The 13,540-nt window shown below is 39.7% G+C and overlaps 1 protein-coding gene across 4 annotated transcripts in view; it reads right to left on the bottom strand.

The window, feature by feature from the left end:
* LOC122876344 (transducin-like enhancer protein 4) overlaps nucleotides 1–13,540 on the bottom strand; it is a 35,156-nt gene that overhangs the window by 4,818 nt on the left and 16,798 nt on the right. For 3 of the 4 annotated variants that reach the window (XM_044196570.1, XM_044196572.1, XM_044196573.1), the window contains 11 exons: nucleotides 12,836–13,037; nucleotides 10,694–10,710; nucleotides 4,659–4,781; nucleotides 3,827–3,880; nucleotides 3,588–3,740; nucleotides 3,004–3,136; nucleotides 2,535–2,722; nucleotides 1,799–1,875; nucleotides 1,429–1,678; nucleotides 1,024–1,271; nucleotides 40–187 (listed from right to left, as the gene is read on the bottom strand). In XM_044196570.1, the coding sequence (XP_044052505.1) occupies nucleotides 40–187; nucleotides 1,024–1,271; nucleotides 1,429–1,678; nucleotides 1,799–1,875; nucleotides 2,535–2,722; nucleotides 3,004–3,136; nucleotides 3,588–3,740; nucleotides 3,827–3,880; nucleotides 4,659–4,781; nucleotides 10,694–10,710; nucleotides 12,836–13,037 (1,593 nt within the window). The remainder of the gene's footprint in view (nucleotides 1–39; nucleotides 188–1,023; nucleotides 1,272–1,428; nucleotides 1,679–1,798; nucleotides 1,876–2,534; nucleotides 2,723–3,003; nucleotides 3,137–3,587; nucleotides 3,741–3,826; nucleotides 3,881–4,658; nucleotides 4,782–10,693; nucleotides 10,711–12,835; nucleotides 13,038–13,540) is intronic. The other variant, XM_044196571.1, reaches the window with a different exon arrangement.

The raw sequence follows: 13,540 nt of genomic DNA, 5'->3' as shown, positions 1-13,540 counted from the left end.
AGAAAGGGTGTGTTTGTGTGTAAGAAGTGTCTTACGTACCTGGGAGGTGAAGTCGTGCTGCTGCAGCTGCCGTCCCTCTCTCAGGTCCCAGGACCGCACTGTGTTATCCAGGCCTCCAGTCCACAGCTTGGTCCCATCATTAGAGATGTCTATACAGCTGGCTCCGTCAGTGTGGCCCTGGAACTGCCTGCAGAAAGATACAGAGTCAGAAAAACCCATACCCAACAGTAGAGTGTTGAACACACGAGTATTTGCATCTTGTCTTGGAGAGAGGAGACGCTCCGAAGATAGTGTATTTACAGTTTCAGTATGTAGGCCTCAGGCTGCAAGATTCGTTGCTGAAGTTTGGTTGACATCAGCCAAGTCAGCACCCAATGCCAGTTTGACGGTATGGGTGAGAAACACTGCTCTATATATATGCAAGTACCAATGGAGTGAGATGTCAGAAATCCTTTGACAGTGACCCTCGCTGACACTGGTACGTTAATTGATTATAAAATGGATCACATTCCCATTCACAATAACCTAACCTCCAATATAATTGTAAAAGGTAAAGAAGAGTAATTTGTAAAATTTGTGAAATTCTTTTGTTTAACTCAAATTCTAAAAAAACACACACATACCAGTAAGAGTATATATAATAACACAGCAATATGTTTGTAATATAGCAATAAATGACTGATTTCTGGGAAAAATGGCACTTTGTTTTACACATTGTTGTACAAGTTAAAACTACACAAAGGACATTAAACATAAGTTTAATATAATGTGCAAGGAGAGAGGGAAAAAGGCTAAGAAGGGCCTATTCATTACCTAAATATTATAAAACCATATTCACAATGTCAAAGATATACATAGATTATGTAAGAAAAAGATTAAAAATTAAATTATTATTAATTGTATGAGGTTCCGACAACTGGTTTTAAATTGGTACAACATACAAAATAATGGTAAATCGATAAATTTGGTTTATCGTCCAGCACTAATTAAACCCCTCACAAATCACCCTCCCCAGCTCCATACCTAACCAGAGTCTGGTTGTGAAGATCCCAGACAGCTATGTTTCCGTCAGAGCAGCAGGAAAAGCAGACCTTGGAGTCGGGGCTGATGGCCAGAGCATAACACGCGGGTGCTGACGAAGTTAGTTCAGCCTTGATTCGTGGAGTTGGTGTAGCCAAATCCCAGATTGACAAAGTACTCGCCTCGCCCCCGACAATGAGAGTCCGTCCATCCGGCAGAAGCCGACAGGAACGGATGTAGTTATCTCTATTCTGATGTGTGAGACGCATTAAAACAGAATCAATGCATAAACTAGTTGCTGTAAATAGTAACTACAGGTAAAACAATGGAAAACATGTTCTGCATTCTAACAATATATTAAGTAACGCTGCAGTGTCATGTATGTAAGTGTCATTGCAGTGCACTCACAAGGCAGTCCAGCTGGGATACAGGGGTCTTGTTGCCCGGGTGACTGATGTCCCACACCTTGACGCAGCCCTTGCCGCCGGTGTAGACATGACGTGTCGGGTTACTGATGGTGACAGCACACACAACCTCCCCGTGGCTGAGCGTATTGATCTGTCGTGCGTGGCGCGGAATGCCAGGGCCAATCAGTGAATCCGGGGGAAAAGGCACAGGCTGCATTTGTCCATCAGCGCTCACATGAAAGGAGTAGGCTCTAGAGGAAAGAAAAAGGGCCATGTGGAAATGTGGTGAAAGGTAAAGGCAAATGCAACAAAGAAGAGGAAATGAAAGTTGATCTATTAAACGCTGTTGCTGTAATTGGGAGGAAACATACGGTTTTCCACCAGGAATGCCTGACAGGTTGGGAGGAAGGCCAGGGACACGTATGTGGTGGTGAGGATCAAATCCCACCTAGAGGATAAGAGAAAGAGAGTTTAGAAACAATTCAACCGCAAACAAATGACACAAAAATTAGAGCTGTTGGTAGCTGGTATCATGATGATTATCTATGTCTCTGTTACTCAGAAAAAAAGTTTTCCAAAAGCCGATCTGGTTGCAGGCAGCATGTTTGGATTAGAATTAATCTTTTAAAACAAGACATGACCTGGGTTTTGCAGCTCGCATACTGTAAGTCCTGAATGTTGCTTTCTGTATTAAGTGCACCATAAACTACAAAGCCCCCACACTGTAAGCAGGTCAAAAGACGTCTAGGCGTTTAGGATAATGCCAGGCAAAATTTGGTTGAAACATGAAAGTTTTTGTTTTTTTAAGACATGTAAGTTATAAATGTTGTTTCAAGAGCATTTAAATAACACTATTTCATTGTGAGGCAGGTTCTAACAGCACATTTTTTCATCGGTTTGCCATTTTTGGCCAGTTAACTATAATTTCTGATGAAATGATTAGAATGCTTAAACATTACATCCCTGTTTAAGTTGTCAATGGCAGTTTTTTTGTTTTGTTTGTTTACCAGTCCTTGGCAGGTTAAACTTGAAGTACATTTTACACACTGACTGAGTATGTTGGTATGTATGTATACATATACAATGTGTATGTGTGTGTTCAGGTACCACTTGTGTGCGTCCATAAGCTGCCACTGCAGCGGCAGCCACCGCGCTCATCTGTGGAGATATGTTATGCAGGCCGGTGTAGGCTGCTCCTGCTCCACTCAGCTCTCCGTTAATACCCGGGTGGGGGACCATTCCAAACGGACTGGGGTACGAGCAGGGCACGGCCAACGGCGTCCGGAGACCAGGAGCTGCAAGGCAAAACACTGTCTGATACAAGTTGTGACATTTAGAGGGCCTATTTTATCTGTGGGGCGATGTTTTTGGTTCACACTCCCATTAAATTTGAGTCTCAAATCTTCACACATCCCAGGTAGTGTAGAGATTGATCTTACACAGCTACCGTATCTGGCATTTGGTTGGATAGTAAAACGTCCAAAAACGTCTACTTTAGTCAAGTTTCTTACTGATTCATATCCCCTATCTCACTGATGCAGGCAGAGAGGTTTTATGTTCTGTTTGCAACACTCACCCAGCGTCTCGACTCCTGGCGGTTTACTGGGTGCGGTCCTAAGGCCCGGGGTGGAGGTGCTGCTGGGTGTCGGGGCATCAGAGCGGGATGTGGGGGTGCTGGACTTGGACACAGGTGTTGTGGACTTCTCATTCTACAACACAAAAAGGCAAAAATAATCTCAATCACAGAAGGTTTAAACACTAGTCTAAACACTGCCTTCAGATGGAGCACATATCTCTTCGCAGAAGGGTTTTAGAGACACATGCTACCATTTCCTAATTTAATAGCAGAGCAGAAACATTTAAATAATGCAGGAACCATTCACACTTAGACTGAGTTTGTGACTCATAAAATTGATATTCTATAAAAATATGGGCTGTTACACTTTCTGCACCTGATCTAATCCAGGGTTTTTCACCCTTTATTTACATTGTGCTGGTGTTTTATCTAACAACAGTTTGCCTTCTTTAACCCCAAACCTTCATTCTCTTCTATACCTTACTTACAATGATTACATTTTCATGAATGCCTAAAAATAGAAAACTACCCAGAGAAACGATGAAAAAGAATATCAGAAGGCTATAATTACCCAAATGACTCACCAAATTAATCTCTTTGGATTTGGATGAAGGTGTGCTGCTGGAGGAGGCGATGGAGGAAGGACTCAGTGGAGCGTCCTTCTTCAACAGGCGACGCTTGTCCAACCCGTTCTCCCGAGGTGAGTGGGCAGGACTTCCTCTAGGAGACACTGGATCCTGTGACAAAGATGAGAGAGTCAGACGGATTCATTTCTTCTGATCAGGAAACACAAAAGACACCATGCTGCTAAACTGTGTTGTACCTCATTGGAGACATCCACTACCAAGTTGTCATCGCTCTTCTCTCCATCACTTTCCTGGGATGGACACATAGAAGACACACACTTGACTTGAAAACATTTTGGAACCATTTTTGTGCGAGATTTACACAAAGTACTACAGTGTAAACTAGTATATGTATAAAGAATGCATGTCAATTTCATGTGCTCAGCATTTTGTTTTATTTTGGATAAAATGGATAGACTAAAATTCCCCATTAGTAAAAATACAGATAATCATTCACTTTTATCATTCAGTATCCCATTTATTTAATTGTAAGTAAAATAGAAATTACACATACAGTCATGGAAAGGGTTATCATAAAATCAATGATTTAATTATTGCTCTGAGAGAAGGCCATAAAGACTATTTTAATCATTTCTCTAGCATTACTCCTTTTATATTTTTACATGTTTTAATTATCAGATAAAGTGGTCAAAATGGTTCCATTGTGTAGCATCCAGATGGCTCATTTGGCTGAGGTACAAGCCATAAACTGCAACATACTACTTCAAATCCAAGCTACGAACTTTGCCCCCTCCCCCAAAAAAGGGGAAAGCACGGTTTGAATGTGGCGATAACTTCACATACTGTCTGTCAGGCTGCCTTTGTTTTGTTGTGGATTTTATATTAGAAAGTTGGAAAGTAGGTAATAAAATTTCAGAGAATTACAAAAAATAATGGTCTTAATGTAACTAATCTAACAAAGTTTCATGGTGATATCTATTAGTTAAATTTTTAACCCTGTTCACCTGGGGTGTCTCCCCATAAAAAATATACTTCAATAAACTATCATAAAAATTTATGTTCACTCACATAGCGGCTGGAGGCCAACTCCTTATCATCTGTCTTCTGTTTCTTGCTGTCGGAGGAGTAATCGCTCGAACTCCTGTGCTTTTCTCCGGTCCGAAAACTGGCCGAGGGAGACACAGATGAGCTCTGGAAGAAACAAGAACCATATACTTCAGAGGAGATTCTTCTTCATTTTAAAAGACATAAGCAACAGTATGCAATGGCCAGTAATGTCCCTATACTGAGGAGACTCTTTAACTGCACAAATCATCTTTTATATTATTCATACATTCATGCTGCGTGCACATTTAAATATATTGTAACCATCTTTATCTTTATGACTTAGAAGCAGTTCTTTAAACTGTTTTCTTGGAACTACTTTCTACTGAAGAAACAGTCCCACTGAAAACAGATGACAGCGTGTTCTGTGAATTATTCAGAGTAACGGGAACACTGACATTTTGCTTTTGAATCTTTTAAATTTAAGCAAGCAGCAAAATCCATAAATGAAAAGCCATTCACTTCCTTTGTATTGGGTGAAGGCAGACATCTCCCAAAACCTGGGCAAATAAAACAAAATCCATCCATCATCCAGAGGTGAGAGAGAAAATATGTTTTTTTGTAATTTTTAGTGAACCAGCCCTTTAATACCAAAATAATAAATTGTATTCAGTGCTGTCAATCAAAGGAATTTGGGCGCAGGGGCTCTTAGGCGAAATCATTATTTATTTCAATTGACACTGGTATATTTTGGATCTACTTTATAGTTTACAATTTAAAAATATCCAAAGAGGAAATATGAGAGATATTAAGGTTAAAGATGTCTTGGACGTGCTACAAAAGTCCCCTGTGTGGATCCATAAAGTGGCTCTTAAATAAATGCAGTCCAAACTGAGCCGAACTAAGACAACCTAGCGAAGAACAGTGGAGGCTGAGCTGAGGGAGATAGGACTTTCCTTTCCTTTCTATAGACCCTGATAGGCTGAGGGAAATCTTATGCCCAGGACAGGGTGAAGAGCACAAGTTAGCTCAAGACTTCTACTTGAGCTAAATTAGGACAAATCTGGCAATAAGTATGCAGCCAGATAGCAATGCAAACAGTGCAAACACAAAATGACTGTGATCCACTCCACAGCTGGATTTACACATCACTTTAAAAACTCCTCTGCCTGTCAAAACCATTTCATTTTCACAGTATCATACAATGCCAAAGCAGTGCTGCATCCTTGACAGTTTTACTACAGCATTATGGCTTGAACTCAGCAGCATTATTTTGAAATTGGGGGAGGGGGAGTTGGTCCATTGATGTCTCTCTTTTCTTAATCAAATGTGGCATCCTTTAAATACCATTACTGAAGGATTAATCCTCTTTGAGAAGCAAAGATCAAAATAAGGTCAACTAAACATTTCCCCTCTTGCTCCGCCTGTCCCTGCTGATCTCTCTCTCGCTCTCATTGGGAGGCGCTCCTTACCCAGCAGACGACGGACAGAGAGAAGAAAAATAAAGCAGGACCTTTAACTCGACCTTTCCACTAACTCACGCTTGTAACCTTTCCACTGCCCTTTGCCGTGCTGCAAGTGTTGATGACAAAGATTCTGTGGGGGAGGAGTGACGTTCGCTGTGCGTGTGTGTGTGTGTGTGTGTGTGTGTGTGTGTGTGGTCAGGCAGCACTTGTACCTGTTTACATTTTAGTACTCTGTATGTGCAAACAATGTTGAGATGTCAGTGTGTGTACAGGTGTGTGTCTCTTCTTGAGTGAGCCCCTCGCTCTCTCGCTCTCTCTTTCCAGACTGATTAGATTAATTAGCCTGCAAATTAGCTCTTTCAAAAACATCAAGGAAAATTAATTTTGCTGCAGAGACAAATGAAGGCTCCACCAGGCAGTACAAGCACTGAGTGTGAAGAACCATGTGGTGTGGCTGGGTGAAAGCGTTCATTTACCAGCACATCATAATTATATTTTTCCTCCCATTTCAAATTGATTCTGCAAGTCCTGATAATGATATGTGTAACCTCCACTGTTTTGCTTAACTTCAGTTTTGTAATCAGTCTCTCTAGTAATGAGAGGCCAAGAATGACCAAGCTTCTCTTGTATATTTTAATATTGTCAAGTACCATGAAGTCAAGGCCAGCAATCCTCAAGGTGGATGTTTGGATTACATTACAGATTAAAAAGAAATTAGAGGCGCATAAACTCAGTCAAATACTAATTTAATTGGCTGATTCTAAGCCATTACAGATGTTTTCAACATCATGATAACATTCTGAACTTTTACTGAGTAGTAGTACAACTACAAGTATTTCTTATGCCTTATCAATCGAGGGAAGATTCAGAATCAGAATTAGAATCGGGTTTATTGCCAGGTAGGTTTTCACATAAAAAGGAATTTGCCTTGGTATTTTGGTGCAAAACAATAAACATTGTAAGAGAAAATAAAAAGATAAAACAAGTTCTGCAAAAGTCAAGAATCATAAATAGAAAATATAAAACTGTACAATAAAAAATATGTAAAATATATTTAAAAAATATGTAAAATATATCTCTTTTTAAAAGTGCTTTAAAATGAAAAGAGCTGTACAGTGTTTGAGATGAAGAGGATGGAGTGTGTAAAATATTGACCGAGGACTATGCACATGTTCACAGTATAAAGTATAAAGAATACGTGCACTGTGAGGAGATAATAATCCAAAAATGTAACGAATTGAGTTAGATTTGGAGACTTTGCGTTAATGTAACGTGGAGTGTCCATGTGGCGAGATAAGCGTCAGTGCCAGTGGGGGTCCCTGGCCTCGTTAATGAAGTCAGCTGCAGTCGGGGAGAAACTGTTCTTCTTGCGTGAGGTTTTGGTCTTGATGGACCGCAGCCTCCTGCCAAAGGGGAGTGTTTCAAAAAGTTTCTGTCCGGGGTGGGAGGGGTCGGCCATAATCTTTCCCGCTCGCCTGAGGGTTCTGATCACTGATAGTGATGCTCTCGTTTTTCAGGAACTCCCTGCTCACACTCACACAGTTCACATCTGAATGCGGCCTGATCTGATGGGCTTTGAGCAGCTCCACAGGAGCAGTTGGGGGTTAAGGACCTTGCTCAAGGGCACCTCAGTAATGGTTCTTCACTTTCACCCAGATTTTTGCTGGCAGTCTAAGGACTGAACCGGCAACTCTCCGGTCACAAGCTCACTTTTCCACCCTTTCAGCTACCACTCCCCCCAAAATGTCTTAAAAATGTTTTTATTCAATTGTTCATTAACTCAAACGGCCATAATAATGTATCACAGCGCAAAAAGAAAGCACTGTAAAATGTAATACAGTATGATATATATATATATATATATAATATTGTGATATGACCAAAAGCTTCAGTTTTCTCCACTGCAGTTTCCAAGGTCAGAAATGAACTCTAAACCTCAGCTTTTATGCCAACATGGATGAGAAGTGCTTAAAGTGCTCAGAAAAAAATTAGAAATGTGAACATCTACATTTCCATGTTAATCAGAATCAGAATCAGAAATACTTTATTGATCCCCAAGGGGAAACTCTTTTGTTACAGCAGCTCACTATCACGTCAGTGCACACAGGAATAGAAGTACTAAGCAAAACAAAAACAAAACACTATAGTATAGGTCAGAAAATAATGAAGTACCAATCATAAATTAAGTACCAAAACAGGGCAAGACAAAAAATATCTCCACACCAGCTTCTGAATGGACCTTGTGGTGTGATGTTTTCTCAAAAACACAATAATTTGTATGCATTCACAGCAAATTCAGCCAACAATATGTTAAACGGACACAGTATTATGCCATTACTATATATTAAATCCTGTATTTTATTCCCCTTGTTTCTCAGCTTCTTTCACTCACTAACCCACAAAAATGATGGCTCTGTTCACACCATAAAACCTTTTTTACTCTGGGTTCAAGTCAGTTGGTCTAATATATCACCTCTGATCCTTCAGTTGGACTCAATTTGTTTCTTATTCTGCAGCCAACACAGCATGGAAGGCCAGCCTGTACACTGTATTCACATTTTTTAAAAAGAGCATCCCAATATTAACAAAGAGACAGACTGCAGCTGTAAACCTCGTTGACCAGCGAAAAAACCAACACCAAAAAGTACAAAAAAGAAGTCTGATGGCCACTAAAGGTCAGTCTAAACCTGAAAGCAGCCTCATTAGGAATTCATTTTCCACCTTTTTTCTGAACCTACAGCACACAATCAAGGATGTAGACTTTGTTAAGGTGCACATTTACATTGAGTGATCATATTTGAGATCACTGCATTTTTATAATAATCTCTTATCTCTTAACTGCGACCACTCCAGACCATGCATCTCCTTTCATCACACAGTTGACTGAAAAGGGAATATTACAAATACACAAAAAAAGAAAAAGTCAATGGCATTGACAACTGAACCAACCATTAGCTTCATTTGATAAGTGTGCTGACGGGCCTGAGGGGGTGCAGTCTTTGAACACACCACAACAATAAATATGTAAGACACACCTGTAGGTCTACACCCACATACCTTTATCAGTGTGTGAGGTGCTAACACCAAGGACATTAAGGCACAGATGTTCAAGCAATTCACACACACTGTACCCTGTGAACTGTTGCCAAGGCAACTGTAGACCACTGACAAGGGGCTTATTGGTTTCATGAAGTGACTGTTGGCTGTGTGTGTGTGTGTGTGCGTGTTCTCATAGGGCGCTAATGAAAGGCATTCATCATTCTGGTCTCTCTATCTTTACCATTGATTTCTGACGACCTCACACACACACGCACACATGCAACATACACACACATGCACACTGGTAATCGCAGCTCTGAGTGTGCGTGTGTGTGTGTGTGCGTGTGTGTGTGTGTGTGTGGAATGATATGCTACATGGGGGGCAGGAGATAACATATTAAACATTCCCCCTGTCTCCACTTACTCTAAAAATCCAGTGAACACACACAACACGCTAAACTCATGCATGCGTGTGTTATTAAGTGTGTGTGTGTGTGTGTGTGAGCTTGGGCTGCCGGAATAAAGAAATGCTAATCTGCTCATTGAGTATTCAACAAACCAAATGTTTGCCTTGGGAAAAAAGCTCCGCATAAGGGACTAATTACTACAAGTGCTGGATGTAATGTTGCTCTGTTGCCTTTTTGCTGCCTTCCTCCCTCTGTGTGCTTTTTTCTTTGTTCATCTTGGGGTTTTATTTTTCACCCACTCCTTTCTAAATCTTTGTCTCCATTTTCAAAAATCTGAATGTTTTAAAATACGTTTTTTCTTTTACAGTGAATGGGGAATACATAAATGACGAGTGGATCGGAGGACATTCATCTTCAGATAAAGAAATTATGGATCGTTATTAAATAATATTATATATATTGTATTAAAGTGATGAGCTACATTTTTTTTAAATATATCAACATTTTTGATGTGGTCATTTGTGTTAAAATATGAAGCAGTGAACATTAAATATGTTTTATATAAGTATATGATGTATATATAACAGTTAACATCTAAAAACATACACAATATGGCTCCCTAATTGTATGTTTTACCTGAACATGCTGTAGAATTACATAGAAACATTGTAACATTACAATTTCATTAGTCATTTACAATGTGACTTTGTAACAAACAACAAAAACTATTTAAATAAATGTGGAAACATATCATATCATAAAATCATAACATGTTTGGACTCTCGTAAATTTTGCGTTCATTTTTTCCTTCATAGTTGACACAGTTTGAAACTAGGAAGGCGGGTATCATCAGATCAGTCTCACTTCATCAACTTCATGTTCTTTGCATATGATAACAAATATTAGTCTTCAGCCACGAGCAGGTGTTTTTGGAATGAAAATTAATAAAGGGAATTTTGATGGAAGGCGAAGAAATTTGTTTATTCAAATAGATAAAATTTCCCTTTTATCTGTATTGCAGGTTGTGTCACCTGATAAAGATATTTTCTATTATTTAAAAAAATATTTATCAAGCTAAGTTGAGTGAGAAGAAACTATACAGCAAACACGTCAGTCTGTAATAGAGAGAACGTAAGGAAGGACTTACCTTGACCGAGTCTCTGTCTGAGGAGGCGGAGGGCAAGAGACAGAAAAAAATGACTGATTAAGGCATTTAATGTCTGAGCAACAAGTACATTAATACATGTGCAAAGATACACACACAAAACAGGTGATGTAAAACTCACACACACACACACAAACACACACACACACATACACAGAGAAAGAGAGAGAGAGAGAGAGAGAGAGAGAGAGAGGGAGAGAGAGAGAGGAATATGGCTAATGATGGATTGTCATTGTTATTGATTCTCCAGCTTGATGATGATATGAGTAGTATTTTTCTGTTTATTTTACCAGCTAGCCTACTGATTGTTAAGTTAAATGTTATGATGGGAAACAAAGCACAAATACACGATTATACTGGCCACTCTGTCAGAACGCAGTGACCCATCAGCGAAGTCATTCACAGTATGAACACCCTGTTTGCATATAGAAATAGTACTGCAGCAGCTGCTCGAGAAACAACACAGTTTAAAGATGGTTGTCAACCAACTCTGATGTGAGGAATTTAGTTAAAGGCTGCTCCAAACCTGCAAGGGATGACTTTAGGTCACATTTCCTATAATACTCCATTCTTAGCAGAGACAGAAACTGCACTTTTCCAGTGAAAGTGCTGTGATCATCAGGCCTGTTTGGATTAGACAAGCTAGTAGCCTATATGTACATACTATGTACACATACACATGTCCAAGAAGTTGCTGGATTTGTAAATTAAGGAGTCCAGGGGGTCAAAATGACACTTAATTTGGCAACAACATGCATCAGAACAAAGAAATGCATTTAAAAAGACAAATAAAGAAACCTCTTATTCCCTACATACAGTACACACCCATTCGCAGGAACTAAGCTAGAGATGGAATTGGATTGTTATTGATTGTGCTCCTAATGGGGGTAAGTATTACCTGAGTTAGCAGCTGTTAGCTTTACTGCAGCTACAGGGCAAGGTTAACTGCTCTACTGCACTGTAAAAACCCTCATAGTCATGCTGCAACAGAGTAATTAAGAACTTGCACACACTGTTTCTATCACATACACACACACACACACACGTCTGTGTCATTGAAAGAATGCTTTCTCTAGCCCCTTACCCAAACCATAATCATCACAACTACAACAACCTGAACCCTAAAACCAAGTCTTAATCCTCAAAAAGCAGTCTCTACCCATGGGGACCTCAATTTCCAAAACCAAAAAGTCCCCATGGGTTAGTGTGCATTCAGGTTAAAGACCCACCGGGATATAAGAACATGAAACATACACACACACAGTCTCGATGTACTGTAATTAAATGCTTAAGCTCAAAGTCAGCTCAGAGAAGAATTAGAGGTGTTCTGCGTGTACAAGAAACAGTAGGCATCATGGCGGTTGTGTATCGCGCCTTATTAGGCCAATTAAAACAGCATAATGACAAATCAGGTTGTAATTGCTTTAACTGCTGTTCATTCAGAGTATTAACACTTCAGCATCAGCCAGTGCAAGGGGTGGTATAATTCATAACTTTGACTGAATATTCCAGACAAAAAAATTGTTTGGTATCATTAACTGAACAAAAGATAAAAGCTTTAGTATTTATGTTTATTAACGGCATTTAGCATCTGCTTATGAATGACATAAGACAGCACAAGTTTGTGCAATTTCTATTAAATATTGACATGTTATATAGGGTTGTCTGTATTTTTAAAATGTCTCAGACAAACAAAATTATATTTTAGCCTGGTATATACCCTTTAACTAGATAAATAATCTGTCAGCGGATGTGAGAAAGAAAAGTAGACTGAAAATGTAAAGATTTAGAGAAATCTAAAAAAGCTCTTATTTAATATGATGCAAGAATGTGACATCAACAATGAAAAAGATAAAATAAAATGAAGTGCGATGCAACAATTTGGTAAAGATTTACATTTCCCTCTCATGTGTTTGCATCATTCCTAGATCGTAAAGTAGAATTAAAGTCAATTTTTGTTAAGTAACCAAACAAAAACAAAACTTCCCATTATGACTGTTCAACACATAAACAACCAATAATGCTTGCTAGGATTTAGAGCAGACATTAAGACGCCAACAGCTACACACAAAGACATAAACACATCAACACCTATTGTACACACACATGCAGAGCAGGCCTTACCTCTCGGGTGTTCGCTGTTGTTGTCGTGGTGTTTCCTGTCATCTTTGAGCGGCAGCTGGTGGCTCAGGGCGGAGGACAGAGCCAGCAGGCTGGCAGTACCAGCCCCGGGGGGCAGGGGGGGCTGGAGGCCCGCTGGGTGTGGCGTGAGCGGGATGGGGATGGCGTGGCCGTGGGAGAGGTGTTGAGCCTGGAGCTGCTGCTGCTGAACCACACAGAAGTAATGATTACTGTAATGCTACATTTTGACTTAAAGCACTCTGCATGGTAGGAGAGAAACACGAGGCTGGAATGGAGAGACAGACAGGAATGAGAGGAGACGGACAAAATAAGAGCCAGGAAATAAAAAAAAACACATTAGGAGCATCACATGGTACCTGAAACATACTGGATATTAGACGTGATATCAACATTTTGAAGATTAATAAATAAATATATCAACATAATATCTGTCATGCCGATGTACAGTAAATCCACGGCTCTAAACCACACTGCAGAAAGCAATCAACAGGTGTTTTTTGTGGGAAAAAAGACAGAGAGACGCTCTGCTGTGATTAACGAATATTGAAAAACCTATTTTCACATTGTAAATCTCAATAGCTATATGCTGACCCAGTATCCTAACAAAGACTCGTTGACGCTGAAAAATATTGGTCGATTTATTGAACTTGAGAATGAATGAGGTCAAAAAAACCACACTCATCTTTC

Source organism: Siniperca chuatsi, linkage group LG5 (assembly GCF_020085105.1).
Source record: "Siniperca chuatsi isolate FFG_IHB_CAS linkage group LG5, ASM2008510v1, whole genome shotgun sequence".
Lineage (NCBI taxonomy): Eukaryota > Metazoa > Chordata > Actinopteri > Centrarchiformes > Sinipercidae > Siniperca > Siniperca chuatsi.
This window is presented reverse-complemented; position numbering and strand designations above follow the sequence as displayed.